Below are 27,462 nucleotides of genomic sequence, written 5' to 3' on the forward strand. Positions count from 1 at the left end.
CGATTACATCAGTCTCTGTTTTTTTTTAGTATGCTTAGAAAGCCGCTTCTGTTATTTTAAAATACAAAGAATCGAAAAACATTTTATGGCTATCTTCGATTTTTTGGCTTTTCTTTAGGTGTGATTTCAAGTTCGGAACATTTGATCACGGTCTGTGTCAACACAGCCACTATTGTGCAACAAGTCAGATTTCAAACTGGTTCAAATAAAACATTTAAGATTCATATTAGCTATAGCATAAACAACATAATTTGAGTATTAGTATAGTTAATTATATAAGATTTTTTTTAATTTCTTTTCCAGAATTTCTGAGTACATATTTGGCAGTAAAAGATGACTGCACTTAAGGTCAAGATCTAGTAAATGCTTTAGACTACTTTTTGGTGCTAGATCCATTATGACGTCATAATCAATTTCAACTTTCTTTTCCTATACTTTACGGCTCTAAAAGATTTATGTACAAAATTAAGTATTTTCATGAAATTCAATTTGAAATCACGTGAAAGGTAATCCCAATACCTATATTCAATTTCATATTATTTTAAAAAAAAGAGGCCAAGAATATACAAATTACCGTTTTCCGAGAGACTGTAGGCAATCTAGATACAGTTTTTTGTCTATTATGGAAAAAAGCTCTTGTATTCATGACTGGTTTTCTTAGTTTTTCATTGAAAATGACAGTCTAAAATATGATTTTTCTTCTTGCTTACCTACAAATTATGCCCCGAAACACCTTATTTGACCAAGCTAAAGTTATAAAGCCTCATTAAAGGAATTTATTTCTCAAGTTTGAGAAATCTGTAGGCACCTTTTATTTACTAGATCTTGGTCTTAAGTATATGCGAAAATTGCGAAAAAAAAATAACTTTTCAAAACAAGCATTTTTCTTTTAATTACAGGAATGGTCAACATCTAATCTATAATTTTACGTAATTACATTGAATAAAAAAATGTATTAACGAAGCCCGAATCAGTTTTCATTGGCAGGGGTCATCACAATTCCTTGATTCTCCGTACAATAATGAGGACGCCCACTTTTTCACTGACTTTATACATAGTCAGCGCATGTTTGTCTATTGTTCTCCGTTTACAAGTAGTTGTATATTTGCATTAATATTGTTGTGTCGAAAGGATATTAATAGACAAACATGCGCTCATGGTTTAAAAGAAAAAATAACCCGACGTCTTCTTACATTCGCTCTCTCTATTGTAACCAAGGACTTTGGCAGGATGATTATCATAATTCACCATGTGATTTCTTACCATAGGTCCCATCGGGAAAAGAAAGAAGGATTTTTTTAATATTAGTGCAATACTTTTGATTAACAGCTACATACCCTTGAAAACCCAAATTATTGTCAAATATTTAATTAAACATGTAATTATTGATTTCTGTTAAAAGGGCTCAAAACATTTTCCGGTAATGGAATGAAAAATCATTCAACCGTTAAATTACAGATTTGGCAAAGTTGAAGATGTCCTAACTTTCCGATAAATCTACGCTTGTAAGTTATTTTGGGACAACCGTTGTAATTGTTCGAATTAGTGCCTTTCCTCTTTCCACTACGATGAAAATAGTTTACGGAAATTATACTATAATTCAAATTAACACATATAAACAACTATGGGAAAAATAGAGACATTCCTTGCAATTTTTATTGTTTTCATTATATATAAATTTCGAAAATGTTTTACATATGACCCACTTGATATTTCAGTACAATAGAAACCCAGAAAAGGTCGTGGAAGGCGCATCTTCTACAGTTCTAATATTACTCCCCCCCGTGCGTCTCATCAAAACCTTGTCACCTTGCTGTAGGTGCAAAATTGCAAGATTTCCAGCACTGTCTACATCATCAACCGCACTGGGAGGTGTTAAGCCAAGAACGTTAAACTTTCTTAAGCCGTTGACTTCTAAATATGCAAAAAAGGTCGTTTTATCAGCCAGTATGAAGCAGCTGAACACATAAACTCCGTCCACCGGTGCTGTAAACACTCCCGTGGAAGCACTGTATGTCCCACCTTCATTAGAAATGACTATATTGAATACAATCACACTGTTGATATTCCAGATGGAAGAATTCGTGATTTTTGAAATTCCAGCTGAGAAATACACTTGTTTTCTTGTATCTGAAAGAAAAAAAAAATGTGTTTTGTGAAACACTGATGCCCCGTATGAGAACTTACAGCAAACGTTGAACTTTCTCGAATGTAAATCCAATTGGTTGGTACCCAAAGTAAAGTCTTGTCTTGAGAAATATACTTGTGAAATATGAAATCCTAGCAGCAGCCATTGAAAAGATATGGAAAAGGTAAACGTGTTTTTTTTTTCAAAAGTATGTCAAAAATCAAGATCAAGCTCAAAATTAATGGTGCCCAAGGAAAGGCCTTCTCCCAAGATATACAAAGGTGAAATATGACAGCCGAAGCACCAATCATTCAAAAGTTATGACCAAGGTAAAAGTTTTCCAAAAGTAGGTCAAACTCCAAGGTCAAGGTCCAAGCGTCAAAGTTGTTGGTTTCCAAAGGAAGGTTTTGTCACTAGGATAACACGTGAAATATGAAGCTCTAGCACCAACCGTTCAAAAGTTATGGCCAAGATTAAAGTTTTCCAAAAGTAGGTCAAACTCGTAGGTCAAGGTGATAAGGTCAAAGTTGTTGGTGTACAAAGAAAGGTCTTGTAACAAGGATAACATGTGTGAAAATTGAAATCCCTAGCACCAACCGTTCAAAAGTTATGGCCAAGGTTAAAGTTTTCCAAAAGTAGGTCAAACTCCAAGGTAAAGGTCAAAGGGTCAAAGTTGCTTGTATCCGAAGGAAGATCTTGTCACATGGATTACACATATAAAGGATGGAAGTCCTAGAACCAACAGTTCAAAAGTTAAGGCCAAGTTTAAAGTTTTTCAAATGTAGGTCAAACTCCTAGGTCAAGGTCAAAAGGTCAAATATGGTGGAACCCAAAGAAAGGTCTTGTCACAAGGAATACACAAGTGAAATATGAAAGCCATAGCTCCAACCAATGAAAAGTTATAGGCAAAGTTAAAGTTTTTTCGGACAAAAAGACGAGCAGGCAAACAGACAAGCAGACAAACAGCTAGACAGACGGACGAACAGGGCAAAATCTATATACCCTCGAACCTTTGATATGGGGGCAAAAAAATCACGATAAACACGATAAATAAACAATTTTTTCATTGCTTAATTAAGAAACTAATTCTTAATTTTTTTTTGTGTTTTTGTAACTTAATGATTTTCATTCATCATAACTTAAAATGATCACGATGTGACATATCTCAACCCTGACTGCCGATATTTTCACACCTATGTGAAAACCCTTAGGCTTGTGCTGCTATAATAAATAAAACATGCATAATGTCGCCTGGTAATATCGTGAACTTCATTATCAGGAGACGATCGATAGAGAGTAGGTAACTAGGTACGCTCTATTGTACATAACACGTATAAAATGATATCAAACTGCGCAATATAATTGTTTGGTCAATTATTTGTGTGTTTTTTTTTTATTACTTACGACATCACATTGTCTGCCACATCTGCTTCATATCTGGATGTTTTACTGACGATAAGGGCCAATTTAAAGATTAAATTTTATGAGAATCGAGATGACTTCAGCTTTTCCATCGTCAAATTCTCGTATTTGAGTAGTAATATTCAACTTTGACCTGCATATGATGTGTATGTCTCCCAACTCATTCGATCTCAAGAGGTTGCTCTGGGTACGTTCATTTTTTAATCCGAGACAGGTTGATTACTCACAGATAAGTTGATGCTAAAGGAATTTCACTAACCTTGTTTAAAATAAGCATTTCGTAACTTTGGTCGTTATAATGACCTTAGTAGCAAATATAGCCTCATTGGATCGTATTTTGGCTGACTTAATTCATACCAATTGTAAGGTCTTTGTTCTTATACTAAATTAGCCAATGGAATGTTCCATCTAGTTCATCAATACATAAGGCTCAAGGGAATGGGAAGACCGGTCAACAAGGTAGGCTTACTGATTCCACCTCGGGAATTCATGTCTTGTTCACAGATTTGTATTGTTTGATCGATCCATCTTCGTTATCTTCACATTTTTCAATATGCGAAACTTCTAATAGCTTTATAAAAAAATTAAACTTTCTTTAATAAATTCACTACTTCAGAAAGTAAACTTAAGAATAAACAGGAATGTTTAGCTAATTGTAGGTGTGGGATGGAGGTGGGATGTACGCAGACTTCATGTGTGTGCTGATCATTGCTTGAACATGATGAAAATAATTTATAAGGGGAAGTTTCAAAAAAAAATTCTGGCTGAAATATTTGTCTTTTTATTTTATTTTGGGCTTGCCTTTAGCCAGGGAAATCGCTTCCTCAACAAATTTGCGTTAGGGCCTATAAAGCTATTGCAGATCCCATTCATCGATAAACATCTATGCATAAACTTCAGACGTGATCAGCATTGATGCGTGCCGCCTTTGTTTTTGGGGTGTTCATTACTTCTATGTCTGTAATAATTTCATCGTTTATCCATTTTTCTGATCGCCAGATTCGTTGTCTCTCTTTAAAGGGATTGTGTGGCTTTTTAAGGTACTTAAAATAAATTAAAAAAAAAATAACCCCACGCCGAAGCAATTTAATCATAATTAACAGGAGATGTTTTTCCTTGAGAATTGTTTATTAAGTATTTCAAATGTCTATATTATGCGTGCACATGCCTATTTTTGACGGACTGAACTTTTGCCAAAAGGGTGTATACCATGTTGTGTTAAATTCTTATTGGCTATGCAAAAGATGAAAGAAACAATGCAAGAGTGCTATGTAGTATGTTGTTAAGAGATCATTTTGTGCTGAAACTATGATGTAGAGCCCTTTCATCTATATTTTCAACAATAAAACACCTTTTTAAAGTTTTTTGGATATATTTGGCGTGTAAAGCACACGTGTAACTCGGGCATATTTCATGAAATACTCTACATTATGTTAACATTTTGAATGTTAAATCGAATACAAATGCACTGAAGATTTGTTTGCTGTGCTATTCTTTTTATAGTTTCATTACCATCTCAGTACCTTCATTGTGACGTCACTAATGCGAGTTTTTTTGGGGGTATGTTTCTACGTTTGATTATAAAAGGGAATCGCATTCAAATGGATTTCATAGTTGTTTTAATAAAAATGGCATAGTAATTTTAAATATTGTAATGAATCCAATGAATTTAAGATGAAATGTTTTCACCGTAAATTGATACATTGAAAGTTACAAAATTGCAGCAAATGTACCCCATTTTCACAAATAATAAAGAATAATAAAGGAAGTATAACCTATAGTTAACCCGTGTGAACAAACAATTCTGACATGACACTTACTAAAAAATACAAAAAGGTTCTATAATTCGATATAGAAATCCATGTTTATAATTTTAATTTCGGAATCAATTGGATATAAATTGAACTTTAATATGTATATTTACAATAATTTCTTACTAGTATAGCTAGATAATCCGTATGAAAAAAATAAACTAAAGTTGAATATGGTTTAGTATAGTGCAATCTGTATTTCCTTGGTTTACATGTAGTACGGACCTAACTTGACTCTATAACCAACCCCTTCTTCTTTTTAGATGAAGAACCTTGATAGTTTTTTTTTATCATACCGATGGTGCTTACTTTTAAAATTATCGATAAATACACAATTAATTTTTTTTTTACATATTAAAAATCGAAGTAAGAATTGAAGGAATCAGGATATACAAGTTAGTATTTCATATTTAAAATACTTTGATTTAATTAAGTAAAAGTTTAAATATAGTTATTACTAAACAATCACTAATTATAGTCATCTATAACTTACTGAGATATATTTATTAAGGGATATTAATTGAAAAAAAAAATTAAAATTTGTTAAAATTGTTGATTAAAAATCTGAACTGAGCGTACTGGATACAATTAAGATCAATAATGCAAATAAAGTGGTTGTTTGATTTAACAGTCTTGTACTTTTGTTTAGGTTTTTAATAATAAATTTATTCACCCAGTACAAACATGAAGGGGGTTGCTTTTAAAAAATTATCCGATCGTGAATGTCAGTCGTACATTTTAACATGTACCCTATCGCGACGTCTTCTTCATGTTACATGTAAAGAAAATTATAATATTACTTGCATTTCTCTAACACATTAATACAAAAAGGAAACTATCGCGTTAGAAAAGCATAAAATCAAGGATGAAAAGTTTGATTTTTGCCTCTGTTGTATCGCAAATATTTTCAAATTCAACGATATGGTAATTTTGTAGGACTTTTGGCAATTATTTTTAATAAAAGGTCCAATAAAAGATCAGTTATGAAAACTCATTTTTTTAAACTTCAATTTATTGATACCTGTATAATAACTTCCTTTATTCACAAATAGTATTATTTATTAATTTATAAATCAAAACGTTATAAAGAGATTCATACAATACACACTTTCTCTGATAAAGAATGAACAATTTTTGTAACCTCTTGAGTAAAGGAGAACCCAACATTTGCAAAACTATGAGTCTAAAAATTGAATTTCTCTCCATAAAATAGAAGAAATCGTGAATTCATAAATTCCATCGATGTATAAAAATTTGAGAAAAAAGAAGAAAAAAGTTTTTCTAAGGAATCAGATTTAGCGTTTTCATTTGTGTGTGTGTGTGTGTGTAAGGCATTCCGAATGAAAATAATGTATACAATACATACTTGTCGACGAATTTGTACAGCTACAATTCCCTGTTTTAGACAGCAAGCCTCTGATGTCTGTATTCTCCTGTCGTAATTGATCTACTTCGCGTTTAAGCTTGATCTGCTGCCTCAGAAATGTTTGAAAGTTTTCTATTATTTTATCATACATATCATTACTTCTGCAGTCATCTTTTCCAGTCATATAGATAAATTGAGAACTTGTAAGCAACACGCCGGACATGAAGAAAGATATCCACATCATTGCCATGATTTAATGTATTTGTTGTTTTAATTGTAGATCGAGTTTCCTAAATAGATCTTAAGTTTAAATAACTTTCGAACAGGAAGTGTTTAAATTTTCTTATGTAATATTTCAATCGAGTTCTTTTTTTTTTTTTTTTTTTTTTTTTTTTGATCTGTTGCCATATATATGCAAACGCCCATCACGCTTAGGTGGAGTCTCATCATTATTTTAACAAAAAGGATACACAAATAAACGTTTTAAGTACTTAACCTTCAATCAGCACAGGATATAGGATAGTGATCTTGTTTTATCTACTTTCTTTTGTTAGAGTGTTTTTTTTCCTCTACAAACGCGGAACTCCTTCCAAGGAAACTAGTCAAGTAAAACAATATTGTCTTTTAAAGAAGGAAAATAGTTTCATGTAAAATTATTGATTTTATCATCATTTAAGGATACTGCAGGTACTAGATGCTACCAACCATCCGATTTCTTATAAATCCACTTCACAGGAACAGATTTATTCATTTCACCAAATGGGTATATTCTTAAACTCAGTCTTCGTTTTTCCACTGTTGTAAATATTGACAAAATCTAAGGGAAGTTGTCCAACTTTTACAAATTTGAAAAAGATCTTCATTAAAATGAATGAATAAAAATATTTAGAAATAGTTTAACCCTTTCAATTTTTGCTGTTGATAAGGAAAGGACAGGTTATATTTTTCGGAAAAGTTTGAATCAAATTGGACAAAAAAATTATGCCCCTTAGATAATACAGGTTTGTCTTGATTTTGAAATCAACTTATACATACAGTATACTTTAGATTCCGATGATGCCCCTATCTTCAATGTTGTAATTAAGACGTGTAACATTTCAATGTGTTTTAAACCACAGAAAACAGAAATATCATAAATGTACAGTGAAGAGCTACAGATTCAAATATATAAGTACAAACGAGGACTGTTCCGAAATTATTGGGACATTGTGTTTATTCTTCTTTCAAATGAACGCCATTTGATGAAAATTGGCATACACGTTTGACAACCACTAAGAATTAATAAAAGCAAGAAATATTTTACAAAATATTTCATTTCTTAGTTTCAATGGTATATTAATGTAGGCCTACCCGGCGAAGTCACGAAACCGGATATTAAAATCATGTAACACCTAAGTTCAAACTCCCAGTGGACCCAAAGTAAGCACAAAAATAATTCAAGTTATGTTAGCATTTTTTTATTTTTATATTTGTGTCATTTTGTGCGAGTTTCTTAGAATTTTGATCAGAAATACGAATATCACGAAATAAAGTTAAGCACGGTATAGAAATCAGATTACGACAACAAAATGGATTTTGACGTTAAGGCGGCGCAGCGAACATACCTAAAATTTTATATATCGGGGTGGGGACCACATATCCAGACCAAACGGCCTGCTTAAACAATAACAATGCAAATAAAAATGTCTAAGGTTTTTTGTTTTTTTTTTTCAATGGTGTACTTTTTTTTCTTATAAAACATTCAACCAGAGTCAAAACAAAGGCTCCGGACAACCATCATATATTAAGGATAAACGTTGACTCGCAATACAAAAATCGGCACTGCATGATGCTAAGTCAACCTGTATATGACATTTATGTAATTTTACATCAGGGTAGCAACAATACACATTTTATCTATTTTTTCTAAAGAATCATTTAAAAAAAGACAGAGTTTGATTTCTGGAATGTTATTTGTGATGACAGAGAAAAATAGAGTTAACGCTTCCTGATCGTTTCTGCAAGAGAAAAGATCTACGGCTGGCGTGGCGTTAAAATGACTTAGCGATGCTGTTCCAGGTCAACAGACATATGCAAGGTTATAATTTCACCGGGATATATCTAATTATTCTATTAATTAGACATTTTACACATTTGTTTTTGTTTTGTTTTTTTTCCTGATAAATGTTGACGAATTTTATGAATTTATCTTTTTCCTTTTATGGATTAAAAGTAAACGTCTCAGCAATTTCAAAACAACCCTCGTATATTCCCATGTACAATTATGTATTTCTTCCCTGAGTATCCCTTGTTTTATATTAATAAAATGTTTCATCACTGTACTAAAAAGAGAACTAATTGTATCCTTCCAAATTTATACCAGTATAACTATAAATCATGTTCATATCCAAATTCCATCATGTTTATTATTTTGATGCAATTGACTACAATAAAGAATGAAATAACAATGTAATGCATGATACTTTAAACATGTCATCTTTCTTGAATTAAGACATAAATATGTATGTTTACTATAATTCCTATTCTCTAAATTATGAATTTTAATAAGACTTTATAATTTAAAAATATACAATATAGCAAGATTAAGAATTACTTTCGTTACGTACTGTACACTGTGCCCACATGGGTATGTTTACTCAGCTATGTTAAGGAAGGTAATGGAAAATGCGATCTCAGTACATTCTTAATAGGTATCATTTTTAAAAATCTTTGTAACAAAGTAACTTTTAACATGTAGGAATGGTAATATAGATATTCATAATGGATAGGTTTGTGGCTTACTCAGTACCAATTACATGGCATGTATATCAGCTGTGTGTCACGTGACTGGTATAAAAATAGAATTGTTCAGCTGAATGTAAAAAATGAGGCTAGTGCAAGGGCATACGCATGTTTTTGGAGAAAAAAAATTATACATATTAAAAATATTTACATTGACTTTCCGAAAAGTGCTGGGAGCTTCTTTGAGCTGTTTCGGAATAATGTTAAGCCGACTGGAATCAGCTCCCAGCACTTTTCAAAATATACATAATATAAGCAATTGATATTCCATATTTCAGCTCAAACAGTCTAGTCTATGCCCTTGCACTTTTGAAGTTAATCAGGTATACACTTATCGTGTAAGAGATATTCTTTACATTCTCGGACTTTGTGCAGCTCCATAGCACTAGAAATGAATTAATAATCTACATTATAGTTTTAAATAAATTATTTCCTTTTAATTTTATTGATTAAATCTAAACATTTGCGATGGTTTTGTATTTATTTAAGCATTTTTGTAATTATTAAACCAATGGATCCACTCCTCTGGATCACTTGTACTGAGTCAAGTCAAGGCTAGTGACGTCATTTATGACATAAGATTTGCTTCTAATAATTCGGCATTATTGCTTTCAAATGTTATGATTTTACAAGCTTTTATAAATAATTGATAAAATAAATGAATGCAAGTTGTTATTTACGCATCACCATGTGGTTAAATATATTTTTGTCGCTTGTTAAATTTTTAATAATGTCACAATGAAACATCCCATACGGTGCATCACAGATGTGAACTCATGCCTTCCTTAACGTACCTGAGTACATTTCAATATTCAATGTTATTCCAAAATAAAGCAAAAAAACTTATGCAAAATATACTCAAGACATTGTTTAGGTGAAATATATACATACCAAATTTGTTAGACACTGGTATACTCTTACAGAGTCAAAAACAATAGGCTACAAAAAAAATCGTGCCTTCCATGATTCCACTTCCGAGATATACAAAGAAAACCCGTAGCTGAATAAACCGGGAAATTCCGGACTGGCCGTTACTCTAGTAGTACGTGTGCAAATTGAATATCATGCCTTGTGATATGAATTTCTTCGGTATTTTCTAGAAACATTCATTAATAACAATGTCTAAGTTCTACATAGGCAATTATAGGGAACTTTTTAAATAACAAAAAGCTAATGTGCCAAGGTAAAGCAAGTAATTAAGCTACATTCCCAATAAAATTTCATTCAGATCATTAGGCCTATCTATTTTACTTTCATGTTTTTTTTCTTCCTAATTGGAAGGCCCTGGTTCGATTCTTGTCTGCAGCGTCGCGTCAAACCTAAGACATAAACATAGATAGTGTCTGCTCCTTCGCCAAGCGCCCGGCATTAGAAGTGAAAGTCTTGGTTCTTTTGGATGAGGTCTAAAAATCCAAGTCTGGTCTCACGATAAAGAACCCTTACTGTTCAATTGCCCTGAGTGCCGAGTATAGGTATCAATTTGAAGCCCTTCACCAATATATAGTGACGTCTCTATATGAGTGAAAAATTCTCAAATGGGACGTAAAATAACACTCAATCGATCAGTCAAACATAAAATTTCTTCCTCTATTAACCAAATCATAATACTAAGGAAAAATAAGAAACACAGTATTCCAAATTACTCAAAGTGTGCAGGACCTACAATTAGAAATAAAATATCCTGCTATGCAAACTTATTAAATCTCTAATTTTCTTGATATCCTGAGGTAGTTCATGTAATTCACGCTGAAGCTTTGTTTGCTGTGTTAGAAGTGGTTTTTTTTATTATTATCATTTTCTCATACAATTCAAAACTTTTTCAGACATCTTTTTCCGGTCAAATGAACATACTGAGAACAAATCCGTAACATGCTGGGTACAAGAAATGTTCACACAATTTTTAATATGATTTAAATGTTGTTTTTATCTAAAGTCTTACTTGCATATATCTTACAGTTCAAATATCTGTGGAACCGGGCATGTTAAAATTTTCTTATGTAATATTCATTCCATTTTGTTTATAAATTAAACACTTTAATTTTTAACTGAAGGAGGTTGGGTTATTTACGACTATGCTTTTAAATATTTTTTTTAAATTAATATAATACATAAAGCACATGGAACTCCAGTCGTTTCCTGGAAAAAAGACCAAAAAAGTGATAATATATAAATAATCCCGAGGATTTACACAAGCAAATACCGAAGAGATGAAAACAAAAAAGGTCAGTTCGGGGTGTCCTACGAGATAACTTACAATTATTGTAGACTTTCAAGTTGAGTTTTGGTTTAACCCTATTCCATTAACTCATTCCAAGACAGTTGGTCTAAACAAAAAGTGTAAAATAAGGGTCTGTTACAGTGCATTTTGTCACCCTAAACATATTGTCGCCGGCTACAATATATACCAACCCTCACTACACAGGTATATATTGACACCAGCGATATTAATGATTGATGATTGATAAAACGTCCTCAATACATCTAACACATTGTTTATTTGATTCTCATACAACATGTTACTGTATATGATTAAATTTTTGTGATTTTAATTTAGAACCAAAAGAATAGAGTGGTCAAAAGGGAAACACAGAATCCGAAGAAAAAAATAGCATGCAAAGAAAATATTTCAATTCCTAATATTAGAAAAGTTTGTAAAGTTTACTAAAGATTTTTTTTCTTGAAGACTTGCAATGAATTTGAAGCTCGAAAATATATGAATAAATATTAAACATATAATACTGAGAGATGTTTTGACCTAAAATCAAAATATCACACAACTTTAATGTCTTCTAATCAGCATCTCCGTATGATAAAGAAATCTTCCTTGAGTAATCAATGGATACCAGACCGGATCGGAATGATGTTCAAAAAGAGGAGCATTTAGATTTGACCATGTACAGTAATTATACCACCAACCAGATCCACAGAGAACACCGCATTTGTGATTATTGTCCATGTCAAAGGTAGAAAATGGCTCATTTAGGATACTGTAACTCTTGAATGCATCATCTACAATGCAAAAAATAAAAGAAAGAAAACTAAAAAAGAAAGTATTGTTTAGAAAAACTTTCAATTTTCTATTTTCCCCCTTAAATAACTGCGAATATATATATTATTGGATATTTTGTTAAATAATACATATTACAACGATGCCTTCTTTTTTTCAGATTTGCATACAAACGTACATGTATATAGAATTATCTTCTGAAGACACTTTTTTTCTAAGAAGAAGTAAACACTCACCAATGCGTCCTGATTTGTTCCCCAAAGAAAGCCTATAGCCATCAGCTTCATCGGAAATAGAAAACGAGGTATATTTTACTTTATAAGACTGGTTACTTGTACTTTTCATTTTTATGTAGAGGTCGTTTGGGGATTTAGTGGTCAATTTGTGAATGACATCATTTCCTGTAAAGAGAAATTTGTATTAAAAAACAATACTGATTGAAGGAGGACAAAGAACAAAGTTAACTTGCAGTACCATACTTTGAACTCTGTTTAACTTATCGCATAAATTATGGTTATAAAAGACATAGGTGATTAAATTACTACTACATCTACATGTAATCTTATATATATAGTATTTAAATTTCTATTTTTACATAAAAAAAAATAATTTAAGTTGTAGCAGAGGGCTCGGGATGTCCTTATACATTACGTCACCTGGACCTTATCGTAGTGCACTACGATAGCGGCCAAACTAGGCAAATTAGGTCAAACATTTTGTTTCTAAGCATGGACACCAGCTCTTCTATTGTTTATATTATCGTTTTACCGAGTGTGTTTTGTTTGACAACTCAGCACACGAACAGGAACTAGCAACTCAGTGACCATGAGGTGTTGCTTCTCAAATCTTCGGATTATACATGTAGTTTTATATTTTCCATTAATACTTGATAATTTTTCATTTTTCTTAAATATTAACGATGTATTATTTTTTGTAGAAGTGGGGAATGTTTGTCATTTGTTCGAAGCTTTATGTTTTTCTTAGATAAAACAATATTCTTAATGTGTGATTTCTTATAATAGATCGGTCTGAATTGCTCTAGCAATATGTCATAGGCATGAAATTAAATCAAAAATCTTAGAAAATATTAAATCAAATCTGTGTTCAGTCCCCTTTAGAAAGAAGCAAGTGGCACAACGTTGTGTCCTTTAACTATTCAATTTTTCTTTCTTCCCTTATAGCGGGAGTGGAGGTGGTGTGATGGGGGTGGGGGAATATTGTTTTTAGTTTTGCTTTTGTTTATGCTCATTTCTACAGCACAATCGGATTTAATAAATTATTTGTTATTTTCAATTCAATGTATTTTTTTAAACATAAGAAAAAAAAAAAAACGTTTAAAATAATTCTCATGAAATTGATTTTAGAGAATCTTAATTGTTACTTGGTTTTCATGAAATAAATCACATTTTTTACTGGTTTAATTCCATATCAAAATATGTTAGGATGACCAAACCTTTAGAAAGCATTGCTTTACCTAACCAGCATTCGTTTAGGAGGAATTTCACTCATTTCCTTGGACCGTCATAACAAACAAAACAAATGTTTTAACGAGGCCGAGTCTAATTCGAATTTGCATGACTTTGCGCAGCTTTTTGATTTCATGCAGTCATATGTGCGACATTTCACCTTTCCCAAATATTGTGATTTTAATACAAAATTAACATTAGCTGTAATGCGTATGGATCTTAAAATGTTCTTTTACGACAATAGTTAGGAAAAAACGATGAACTGGCTCTAACACCGTCACTGTTTTCTGATTTTGTTAGCAAATCATGACGCTGAAAAATGACACATGACTCGCTTGTATGTTCAAGACGTCCATGGATATTATACTAAAAACTGTTCACAGAACATGAAAAGAAACATAGTAGCAATCTAAACATTGCTATTTTATCGCAATTTTAGAGGTATTGGACATTGAAGAAATAAACTTTGTAATAATCCCTAGATCAACCTAGATGGTCAACTTTTTTGAAATTTCACAATTTGGTGACTTTTTACAATAGCTTTTATGTACTTTGCTGACAAAAAAAAATCTCTAGGGCAGAAATACAAAAAAATATGGAAAAAAATGTGATAATTTGGCGCTTTTTTAAGAAATTCCCAAGGTCCAATAATAAAATTTGACAACTTTTGAGATGGCCCTTAAGAAATCGGGATGGTACATGTAAACATTCGATTTTTTAATCTTAAAACAATAAATATAATAGTAAAAATTAATTCAAACAAATTTATCAAAATCTCTAGAGTAGAAATAATTAGACTCGGCCTCGTTAAATCGTCTTTTTTTGGAGAAAAATTTTGTTTACATAACAAAGGCCTACTACATGTATCCGTACATATCATATATAGGTAGTAGCAAACGCTATTTCTATTCTTCAATCCTCAAATCAAATTTTATAATGAAAAACAAATTGTATAAAAATGATTGATTGATTGTATCTGCATTACATCATATTCGTGAATTGATTTAAACTCATATCACTCGTGAAAAAATAATTATAACAATAAACACTCCCTTTTCCAGTAAATATTTTACTAATCATGTAATTGATTGCTGTTCATTTTCCACATCATACTTCTGTTCTCTGTATATGATTAGGAAAGCTTTATTAAAGAAAACCCAAACAATCTTAACCAATTCTATTTCAAGGTTATGCCGCTAACATTGATATATCACTTGCATATATTTGTCATAGGTTAATTTTCTTACCAAGCCAATAATTTCCTCGAACATCCCCGAATCCACTTTTGTATTTATCCCATGTAGTGTTGAAATTTACACGTGGATTTTCTCGATGCCTGTTTTGTATTACCTGAAGCAATGAAAAAAAATATATACGTCTAAAGGTAATTTTTACAGGACATCTAGTGAATTCTTAAAAACGATAACCTCTTCTCAAAAAAAATTGCTCTTTGAATAAACTGAAATAAACGCTGAAATGAATTCAAACAAACCAAAAAAAAAAAAAAAAAAAACGAAAAAGAGAGAGAGAGAGAGAGAGAGAGATGAAAACGAGTACTTTTTACGATACGCTCATACCTTATTATAAATTTGAAGGTTCATATCATTCTATACATTATGATAAAGAACAAGGAAATTAAGTATAGCAGGGGACTAGTTGTTCAACGTATAAATCCGGTTCCATACGTTATTATGATTGATTGATTGATTGTTGTTTTACGTCCCCTTCGATAATTTTTTTTCACTCATATGGAGACGTCACCGTATATCGGTGAAGAGCTTCAATTTATTTATAGAGCAGTGAGGGTTCTTTATCGTGCCAACCTTCCGTGACACGGGGCCTCGGTTTTTAAGGTCTCATGCGAAGGACCCGCAACTTTTACTTCAAAGTGCCGAGCGCTTGGCGAACGAACAGTTGCTACCAATTTTTTTTTTTATCGACTAAGGTCAGTCGAGGCCGTGATTCGAAAACACGACCTTCTGATCACAGAGCGAGTGCTCTACCGACTGAGCTACTGTGCCGGTTGTTATTTAATTATGATGCACCATTACTAGAAAAGGTTATATAAACATGGACATGCTAAAGATTGATACATACGACGAGCTTTTATACACTTATCCACTAGTTGTTAACGAAATAACTGTTTCATCAAACTCGTGATTGGAAATAATAACAAGTTACACTTGTTCGACAGAATTTTGTTGGAATAGCTATTGCAATTTTAGCTTGTTGATAAGTTTTTTTTTAAATCAAATTAGTGTTGTTTTTTTTTCTTTGAGGCTTGAAAACACATGCTATACCCCAGTCATTAGCTTTATCAACCTCTTAAATGTTTGAAAATTTTCAACAAATCATGTAATCTCAAAGAAAAATGAGAATGACATCAAAGATTATATTCCAAGACAAAAGGTTTTCTATCTTTTAACTTAATAATCATTTCTCATCATAAACTTTATATACGAAACATCAATCGAAAGGACGAATGATGGGTTTAGGACACATTCGGGTGAATCCGTAGAACCTCTTTTGCAGTTGGTGCTTTCATGAGAAAGATCCATCATTGTTCAAGGACCCTGAGTGTTGAGTACAGGCACAAATTCGCAGCCCTCAATTGGCAAGAAGTGGCGTCTCAATATGAGTGAAAAAATTCTCGAACGGACTATAAACAACGAACAACCAAACAGACAAACAGATTTTGTACATTACCGTCCAACCTCCCCCCTGCAAATCCATATCACACATGACGTTAACAGCATTGTTGATTTCACCAAATGGGTAAATTTGGTACACCCCAGTGTCTCTTTGTCCACTCGTATAAATGTCAAAACAATCCAAGGGTGATTGATTACCTATTAAAAAAATAACGTAAGGAAACATAAAAAAGGACATGTGATACAAACTTTCATGCATAGTTTATCCCTTGATATACCCTTTTATAGTTGGTAGATTTTTACTCTCCCTTGACATCGAAAAGCTTTTTCATGATTATAAAATACATGTACCTTAAGTGAAGGAAATGATATCTTAAGAACCCCATATGTTTCTATTTCTAAATACAGTTGAGACAAATTGATTCAGATGCCGCTGCACCTCAAACATATTCTCCTTTTTTCACTCTTTCCTAGAACTTTTGAATAAGTTTTTAATCTTTTTTTATTTAAAGATTAAATATTTTAACTTTCAGAAGACATCAAAACGGTCTTCCATAATTTTAAAATACATTGAATACTGGAATTTTATATTTCAAGAAATTCAATTTTTCCTATATTTCTATAATTTATGAAAAAATGCCTTCGGATTTCACTTAACCTGATCATATTTTTCCGCTTTAAATTTTTTACTTAGTTTTTGTCTGTTAGATTCAAATATTGAATAAATTCAACATCCAACAACAAAGCATTGAGATTGTTATTGTTTATTGCAGTTGGTATACAGTTCTTCTTTTGCTACTGTCATTACGTAATACAATGTCTTAAGCTTTGACGTCTTTGTTGAAACGTTATGCTGATTAAAAATTATAAATATGGGTTTTTGAAAAGAACTCAAAAATTTTTGGAAGTTTTAACAGTAGTTAAAGAATCGTTATTTGCTCTAGCTATCTACTGGAAGTTTTTTTTCTGTATTAAACTCTTCGACAAGGGAGGAAACTCGAGATGTTTGCTGAGAAATTACAATGAATATTTTTACTGAAAAAAATGTCACTTTCATTCAAATGACAAAACTGCAGTATTGCATTGTTAAAAATGAAGAAAAAATACATATTCAACCTACAATGTTAATATTGCATATTTCTTATTTTAATGCCACAAGGTAAGTTCCTTTTAAAAATTACTTAAATAAATACTTTAATAAACACACATACATTCAAATCTGAGTTAAATATCTTACTCCATGTCATTGTGCATATAAATGAGATATACGTCAGTAAGTTCTGGATTTTGGATTCACTTCTCTACTGTATATGAAGAATTGCCAATATTTTAACAGAGTCAACCTACTCTTGATCTCCAACTAATTTTTTGTTTCTAAATTAATTCTTAATTACGTCACAATACTAAAGAATAATAGGGAACACAATGTTCCAAATTACAAAAAAATGTAGACAATCAAAAGATAAAAGTTATTTAGTTTCTTGAAAAAAAAAATATGTTCTTTATAGATTTATTGACATCACCGTTCGTTATCTGCACCTTTACAACTGAACAAAATTTATCAGGAAACTTCCGGTAGTTTGAATCGTGAACCCATTTTAGAATATGGTTTTCTATTCAAATAGTGAATAGCGAATAATTTCCTCACTTCAGATTAGCCAAAATAAAGTAATCAGGCCTTCAGATTATAATGAGATATCAATATTATACACACTTGTTAAATTACGGCTGATCAGCAAATCCCTGATTTCCTTGTTATCCTGTCGTAGTTCATCTAATTCACGCTGAAGCTTTGTTTGCTGGTCCCGAAGTGTTTGAATTTCTACCATCATCTTCTCATACTTATCATTACTTTTACAGTCATATTTTTTATTTAAAGGAATATACTGAGAACTTGTAAACAACAAACAAGACATAAAGTAATATGTCCACACCATCGCCATGATTTAAACTCCCCCGTTCTTTCACCCTAAGTAATTTAAGGTCTTATGGTTTAAATGCCCACTGAAAATGAAAGTGGTCAAGTTTGTTTTGTAATTTAATATCGGATTTTTTTTTTCAGTCGTATACCTTAACTGTTCAGCCGTGAATTTGTAAACACACTGTTAGAACTAATGAAAACTTTAATAAGCTATTAGAATTTTTTTAAATATTAAAATACTCCTGTTTTCATTTAACCAATCGATTAATCTTCCATTGTAGAAAGGTACTTATAGTTGTTTTCTATAATGATAATTTTTGTGAGCTACAGTGTGTAAATATACATATTTAGATAATTTTGGGAGCTGTAGTGTGTAAATATGTACATTTATTACACACTACATATCACTACAATGATTGTACGTTGCACAAAAACTGTGCTAAAGATTCCCTGGTAAGTCCCATTTTATTCTTTATCATATGTCCCAGTAAGTCATCAATCAGCCTTTAAGTAAAACATTGATAGTACTCTTGATCTCTCTATACCAAGCTTTTTAAGGGACTCGAGTTATTTAAGATAATTCTTGAAAAAAGAGGAAACTTTTACTTACATAGCATAAACTACAGCAATTGAGTTTTCTAGACTCACGAGAAAAATGAACAAAGGTAAACCAAATTTGGACCATAATTCCATTTTCTCTCTTTGACGAAGAGTTTATTATCAGTACAAAAACATCATCTATCTTATTAAGACACGAAATTTATTGTTTAAAAAACCTAATACACTGCCAAAATATGTTGATCACGATGTTGCTGTTTCTTAAAAATTAAATCTCACCTGTATTTAAACAAAGTTAGAATTTACCTTTTAAACGTTTATAATAAGGGTAATTCATTGTCCCAGAAGTGTTACAATGATCGCAACATTTCCTCTGAATGTGAATAAATTTAAATTCCTCGTTGTGGAAAAATTTTACACCGAGAGTCATCTTTAGACTATGATTTGCAATGCGCTATTTTTTGTTACCGTTTCAATTTCTTCTAATTAAGATCTCCGAACTAAAAAGATTTATCCCTTTGTTAATGGATGGATTCCAGACAAAATCTTGATGATGTTCAAAAAAGGGGCATTAAGATTCGTCCATGTACAGGAATCGAACCACCATCCTGATTTACACTTAGCCCCGCACTTGTTGGAATTGTCTTTGTCAAATGTAGAAAACTTCTGATTCGGACTGTAACGTTGAAATGCATCTCCTATTAGAACAGAACAATGTTTTTTTTTTAAAATAATAAATGAGTAAATATTGTAAAATTAATAAACATCTTTGTTTTATCAATGCCTAGTAGCTATATATGTTAATAATTACATGTTTACAAATTTAAATGTTGGATTTCGGGTTAAAAATTTTGATTTCTTTTCTACAGTTTGTAATCCAAAACTTGAGGCCTTGGATAGCATATAAACAAAAAATTAATATGTTGGCATTCATACACAAGAAAGCTAAAGATGGGAGTAGAATGTAAAAAAATACATTAGATAAAATCATTGAAACAAACAAATCTTATTTTAAAAGTCTTTTTCTTCTTTTCTTCATTTTGCATTATATTTGTAGCCTAATATTATTGACCTTGTAAAGTAGCATATACCGGTATAAAGTGACCAACGGGAAGTGAAAATACGATAAAATTCATAAAATAAGGTAAATAAATACTTTAATAAATTCCATAGTTTATGATTTGATTAGCTTTATCCAAGCAATTCTGGTTTTTTTTATCCCCTCATCAAAAGAAAGAAGACATTCAACTTGTTGAATAATAATTATTTAAAAAAAAAGCTATTAGAGATTATATTTATATGCAAATTCATGATATTCTGTGAATAAAATAAACACTCACCTATGCTTCCTAAACTCCTTCCCAAGGAAAATCTGTAACCATCTGCCTCATCAGAGATGGAAAATGATGTATACTTTACTTCGAACGACTGGTTACTCGTACTTTTCATTCTCATGTACAGATGGTTTGGGAATAAAGAGGTCAATTTATGAATGGCATCATTTCCTTGAAAGAAAATTTTAAAGGTGTGAAAAACTAATGAATTTTTTTGTGCTTGAATAGAAGGGTGACGGTTGTAATTGCAATGTGTTCATATAAAAGTGTAAATAAAGATAACGGCCGGACTTTACAGTGAAACGGATAATTTCTGTCTCAGACAACATAGTTATACTGTAAAAGACGAAAAAACATCTTTAAGCATTCGTTTAAAACGGCTTAAGGGCGGCTTAAAGGGGGGCTTAAAGAAGTTGATTTCTCTCATCCACCATTAAGCTACAGCTTATAGATGCTCAATGTCCATACTCCTTTAAGCCACGATTAAGCCATCTTAAAGCTGCAGCTTATAGATGCGTAATGTCTTAACTTACTTAAGCCACCATTAAACTCTAGAGTCGCGGAGTAAGGAGGTAAGACTTACGTAGCGGGTTCGAATCCCACTGTGGGACATGGAAACCGGTCATTCAGCATTCGGATGAGACCGAGGTACCGTGTCGCAGTAGGTGCTGGCACGAAAAAGATCCCTCAATGCTCCATGGCCCTGAGTCCCGAGCATAGGTAAAAAAATTGCAGCTCTCCACCAGCAAGTGGTGACGTCTCCATATGAGTGAAAATTCTCAAGAGGGACATTAAACAACAAACAAACAAACCAAAAAAAAGCAAACTGTCTGTGCTTTTGTCTGTGATTCATTTTGTTTTCGGTATTTATGAGAAAAATCACTGTTCGTTTACCTCACCATTAACTGTAGTAGGTAATTTATTGTAATAGGGATTTACATTGTAAACATTGCAATACAATGTTCCATGACGTATTGGTAATACACGTAAAGAGTTACTCGTATTCAAATTTCAAAAAGTATGCATGCCCATACTACCTGAAGGATCCTTAAAGAAAAAAATTATGTTAGAAAATAATACCGCTTAAATTAATATTAATGTGTATCTTTTCTGTTACTTACCAAGCCAATAATTTCCTCGAACATTCCCAAACCCTCTTTTATATTCATCCCAATACGTATTGAAATTTACACGAGGATTTTCTCGATGCCTCTTCTGTATCACCTGGTTCATTGAATATATACTGTAATCATATATAAGTTAGCACACTAAAAATAAGTGTTATTGTCCTTTTAAACAGAATAGCTCAATGTTGACAAGCGCACAAAGTTTTTTTTCAGTGATATGTATTAGTTTTAATAATATATTAGTATGTTCATAATTAGCGATCAAGAAGGATTGGAAAAGGCGCTGAAGTATGAATACTGTTAAAACTAATACGTTTACAATTTGTATCAAGGAAATTTAGGGGTGTGTGACCGGTCGACAGGGGATGCTTACTGCTCCATGCCTCCTGATCCCATCGCTAATGTTTGTGAAGGTCTGTGTTTGCTCAGCTCCCAAATTGATGGTATACTGATTTACTACCCATTGGAGAATTTTTCCCTCATATAGAGAGGTCATCATATACTGGTTAAAGGCTTTAAATTTAGACCTATACGCGGCACTCAGGGCCATTGAGCAGTGGGGGTACTTTATCGTGCAAATACGTTGGTTTTTAAGGTCTCATCCGAAAGACCCATGACTTCCATGCTTGGCGAAGGAAGAATCACTGCATACATTTACTTCTTAATTAGGTTTGACGCGGCGCGGCGAACGAGAATCGAACCCGGGCCCTCTGGTCACGAAGCAAACGCCCTACTTCTTCATTACTGTGCCGTTTCGTTCTAAATTTGGGGTTTATAAGTGTTCGTTTTCTTCATATTTCATATATTCACTAATTAGTTTATTTGCATAGAAATGTCTATGCCTAGCCTTAACTCACTTTCGTTCATGCATTGGTTTCAGTTTTTGAATAAAATTGACAGGAGTGATACATCAATTAATTCAAAAGGGAATATGAAAATTAAACAAAGAGAATTGTTGTATGATACGCACTGTACGTTATTTTGGTAATAAAATACACTTTTCTATTAATTATGATATAGGTATAAGTATGTTATAAGTATACACTTCGTATAAATGGATATTTTAATGGTTTATGGACATCATTCGTACCATAAATTATTATAGTTTATACCTCAAGTTGTATCACACATGACTTATTAATGATTTAAAGATATAATACATGTATGTGCAATTGTCATGAAATTTTATGGATAAAATAAGTAAAATATGTTCATGGATGGACAATGACAATATTTTATTTTTGTTCTTACATTAATCAATACTACTACATGTATGTTTTTTTTTTTTTTTTTTTTGTTTGTTTGTTTGTTTGTTTGTTTGTTCTCATAGGTTAGCTTATGGAGGAAGTCAGTTATACATGTTAGATATTCATTTTAGTTTGTGCATCCACTCAGTGTTATATAGTATTTCAAACTTGGAATAAATAAATAATTCATGATTACGCTAAAATTATCAATGTACATGTACTATGTAGTCACCACTATTTTGACTTAAGGATATACTTGTATTTTATTTTGGATCATCATAATTTTAGAATAAACTAATAAATGTACGTTATTATTGTTTAAGGATACACTAAGCATTGTACGTTATTATGCCTTTTGGATACCCGAGTTACTGTCCTTTACCGTACAACCTCCCCCTGGTGAATCCATTTCGCAAATCACGGAAACAGCCCTGTTGTTTTCACCAAAGGGGTAAATTTTGTAAACCCCAGTCTTTGTTTGTCCACTGTTGTAAATATCGGAACAATCCAATGAACGGGTTTGATCATCTGGAAAGAAAAAAAAAGAAAAAAAAATATTAAAAAAAATCTACAAGGTTGACCTTTTTGTAAATTTTTCAAACTAAAATGCTTGGAAATTCATGTAAATTTAAAAAAATGTCCTAGTGCATGTGCAGGTTTTATTGGAAATTGTATAATCCAACTTTAATTCATTATTTTGCCATTATAAGGATCAACAAGGCTACCATTTCTACTGTTACCTAATTGTTAATACCTTGTCAATATTCTGTAGATTGAATTTATTAAAACTGTTACATTGTTTCTTTCTCCTTTTAACTATACTTGTGAATAATTCCTAGCTCTCAAATTGGCTGAGATCCAATATTGCAGAAAAAAAAATAATATGTAATTTTTACCTGCATGTGACCATTCAGGTGATCAAAAAAGTATTTTCTTACATTGGACTAAAGTAGATTGCAAACTTCTAAGCTGACAGAATTACATGTATTTATGAAAAGTTTTTTACATACACCCGACTTCTGTACGGATGAATGTAACATTTCAGGCACGTAGTATAAAGAGTTGAGGTTTTTTTTTTTTTTTTTTTTTTTTTTTTTTTTTTTTTTTTTTTTTTTTTTTTTACAATCGATTTAGAATGAAAAATTTCAATGAAAGGCTGTCCCTCACTTTTTGATAAAATATAATGAAAGTCCTCTTACGCTCATGAATCCAAACACCCTCACTCCATCCCGAAAAAAAAAAATATCGGTTCAGAGAATTTTTCCTTTTTTGACTTGTCTATTTTTCAAGATCATTTTCCATTTTTTACCTCCTCACCTCCTCATATTCCAAACAAGTGTTACGTGCCGTTTTTCCTTCAAAAATAGATTTTAATAAGAAATTCGAAATTTGTGCAACAGTTAACCTATGTTTTAACCTTGCTATTCTCACTGTTTATTGTTAGAGTTTCAACAAATATAAACAATCAAAAAATCTATCGACTTTGTAAATATATATGTAATTAAATCATATAATAAAACTTTTATTGCTTTTTTTAGTTGCGATTATTAAACCAACCTTGAAATACAATATACATACCTTGCCTAGTTAATAATAATCAACAGCAGCATTCAGTAAAAAAAAAATCTAAAATTTGTACTTATTAATAACGAAAATATATAAATAGATATATAAATCAAAGATTAATGCACAAATTTACTTAGCAAAAAATCAAAATATAAAAATTAAACATTGCTTTGCTTTGATTCACGTCAGATCATTTACAAAGTAATTATATCAAGAAAATTCTTCATAAATGGAGAAGGGTGACTTACATGCCTACATGTTTAGTGATTAGGGGAAGAGTTTTTGTAGATATCAAAACTTGAATACAAATACAGGCCCGTTGTAGTAAAAATTTTAATTTTTTTTTACAATAAATGCCCCGCCCCATTTTTTCTGAGATAGTTACATTGCTACAGTAAATTTCAATTATCTGCTGGTTGATTGTTGCTATAAGGTCGAGCACAGAATTTTTTTTTTTTTTGGGGGGGGGGGGTCAGATTTTTGTTGGAGTCTACCCTCTCACTATTGAAACAGTTGCTACGGGCCTGAAATATTATTTGATATTTATTATATGAATGTACATAAATTTATTTTTTAAAAAGTACTTTAGAAAAAAAAAAAACAACCAAATGTTTAAATTAGATTAAAAATATATTCCTTGACAAATGAACAAGCTTGTAGATTCTTGCTAGCGAATTTTTCCTCAATATTTAAAAGGTCATAAAAGATTACCATTTATAAATTGTCATCATATCGAGTGTGGCAATTAACGTGAACGGATAAAAAGATCTGACATGAGTTAGACTGATCATGTATCCAGCATCCAGTTTGCTATTTTTGAAATAATTACGTATACTAAGCATATAAACGAAAACCTAAACACCACAGTCTATATTCTTCCGATTCTGGATTCAACGATTAATTATCGGTTTCTAACTTGTTTCAACATAATCATGATTTTAAAATGGAATCCTATTCTGTCAATTTGGTCAATGTGTATAGACTTCAAAAGTTGTCCAAAGTTTCAAGTTCTTTCTATAAGGCCTCTCGATTAAAGCAGAATATCTTTATTATACGTACTTGTTGATGAACAGTTGGTCAGCAAAACTCTTAATTCCTCCTTATCATTTTTCAGCCGATCTATTTCATGCTGAAGCTTTGACTGCTGGTTCACTAGCGTTTGCAGTTTTTCCATTATGTTTTCATTACTGTCGCACTCATCTTTTTCACCCAAATTAAGATACTGAGAACTCGTAAACAACAAACCGGACACGAAGATATATTTCCACATCATCGCCATCATTTGATCTCTTGCTCGTTTAAGTTAAATATTTTTTTGAATGTATTTTTTTTTATATCTTAACGTTTAAAAAATCCAAGAAGGATGAACTCGTTTTCCTTGGTACTATCATAATCGATTTTTTTTCTCAATCTTATCGCTAAATTGTTCTTCTGTAATTTAATCACCAAGCTTTAGAAAAAAAAAATGTAGATAAGTTGCCAAAAAATAAGAATATGGTACATGTACACTTACTAACATCGGGTGTCATTCTAGGTGAAAAAGCCCAAAGAAATCCTTTATTTCGTCGTTCATTTACATTATTTGGTAGAAAAAGGGAACTTCCTTGTGAATGTTGGTTTTTGCAGAGATAGCTTATGTGTGCCAAAGGGTTTGATCTATGATAGTAAATCGTAATTGTTAACGCCATGCATATATATCTATACAGACTACCTGCATGCAGAAAGAAGTTTCCTTTTTCGAACAAATAAAGTACATGCAATGAATAGATAAGGAAGAAAAAAAGACTATTGTTTTATGTTTATTCACCCAAAGTAAAACCCGATATATGTACAATGAGGGTGTACCATATCTTTCAATTTTGGCAATTAAACTTTTTTTCATTAATTCCTAAGCTTCCTTAATATGCTTGCAAGTTACGGACGAAATTTCAACAATAAGGTTGAAAAAAAGAATTCATTGATGCACAACCATTGTCAACAGTTTATCTGAATCTCATATCTTCTACTTTAGGTATCTGAAATGGATAACATTAGTTATACATTATACATGTATACGTATGAAGTTCCTATTTGAAATTAATTTAGTTATCTTTTTTAGGGTTGATATTTCTTTTTCATTGTGAAGGAGCAATACTAGAGGCGTCCCTTATCAAATTCTATTATAGAGATTTAGACAGATATTTAAGGGTTCCTACCACAGCTGTATATATACTTAAACATTGCTGTGACGTCATGCCTTTGTTCTTGCAGTCTAAAAATTTACCTGTAGCTGTCCGATAATAACAATTAGCAGTCCAATAATATATTATCGGACGGCAGTGATAACAAAATCGGACAGTAGTTAAAAAACAACAACTAGAGTAAAATCAAGGTTTAATTTGTCCAGAAACCAAAAAAAAAGTTAGGGAGAAAAATTCAGGGAAAGCGAACGCGAGGAAATTAAGTTGTTAAAATAGCAAATCCAAGAAGAAACTGGAGTTTTAACCTTCCTCAAAAGTAACACTTTCCATTCGGTTTTTTGCAAAGCATTTTCGATACAGCACTGTGAATAAGCCCATTTAAATCCATTTCTGATAAAGAACCAGTCTGCGAATCTCTTCATTTCACGAGGTTTGTTCGCCAATGACTGCAATTTTAAAACCCAAGATTTTCCTTATATCATCCAATCAAAATTTTAGATAAAAATCCGCATTTTTACTTTAAATGCATTTTGATGATATCATCCAATACTGTATCTGGATCAATGTCAAACGCACTTAATAAAAAAATATTCCGAATCATAAAAAAAAAATCCTTCATCACCTGACCACAGTCATTAGTTCCTGCTAAGCCAAACGACTGACATTGAATGAATGAAACAAAAGAGTTCATTCACAGATTTTACTGTCTAAAGAAAAAAAAACTTTCTCTTTTCTTTTGTCTACTTATCAGATGGTTTCAGGTAGAAAACTATTGATGCCTGAACTCCTGTGTAATTATCGGACTCCTCCAGGTAACTTTTGGACATTTAAATAGAAATGTTTTAAGTAAGATATATGCCTCATACAATTCTATATGTAAAATTATCAGACTGTTTT

At 31.6% G+C, this 27,462-nt stretch overlaps 3 protein-coding genes across 3 annotated transcripts; all 3 read right to left on the bottom strand.

Annotated features, from left to right (window-relative positions):
• Nucleotides 1-1,648: 1,648 nt before the first annotated feature.
• On the bottom strand, nucleotides 1,649-6,977 carry LOC133174538 (C1q-related factor-like). The gene is made up of 2 exons (XM_061309651.1): nucleotides 6,728-6,977; nucleotides 1,649-2,130 (listed from the first exon to the last, which is right to left on the bottom strand). Exons 1-2 carry the CDS (start codon nucleotides 6,975-6,977, stop codon nucleotides 1,715-1,717), a joined length of 666 nt encoding a protein of 221 aa, XP_061165635.1. The 3' UTR covers nucleotides 1,649-1,714.
• Nucleotides 6,978-11,147: 4,170 nt separating this feature from the next.
• LOC133174540 (microfibril-associated glycoprotein 4-like) lies at nucleotides 11,148-18,575 on the bottom strand. Its single transcript, XM_061309652.1, has 6 exons — nucleotides 18,359-18,575; nucleotides 16,688-16,830; nucleotides 15,229-15,331; nucleotides 12,752-12,916; nucleotides 12,425-12,517; nucleotides 11,148-11,167 (listed from the first exon to the last, which is right to left on the bottom strand). Exons 1-6 carry the CDS (start codon nucleotides 18,573-18,575, stop codon nucleotides 11,148-11,150), a joined length of 741 nt encoding a protein of 246 aa, XP_061165636.1.
• Nucleotides 18,576-23,165: 4,590 nt separating this feature from the next.
• Nucleotides 23,166-25,664, bottom strand: LOC133174541 (angiopoietin-1-like). Its single transcript, XM_061309653.1, has 2 exons — nucleotides 25,445-25,664; nucleotides 23,166-23,347 (listed from the first exon to the last, which is right to left on the bottom strand). Exons 1-2 carry the CDS (start codon nucleotides 25,662-25,664, stop codon nucleotides 23,166-23,168), a joined length of 402 nt encoding a protein of 133 aa, XP_061165637.1.
• Between the last annotated feature and the right edge of the window lie 1,798 nt (nucleotides 25,665-27,462).

This window comes from Saccostrea echinata, unplaced genomic scaffold (assembly GCF_033153115.1).
Source record: "Saccostrea echinata isolate AGI-Se365-2 ecotype Australia unplaced genomic scaffold, CSIRO_AGI_Sech_v1 ptg000058l, whole genome shotgun sequence".
In the NCBI taxonomy this organism is placed as follows: Eukaryota; Metazoa; Mollusca; class Bivalvia; order Ostreida; family Ostreidae; genus Saccostrea; species Saccostrea echinata.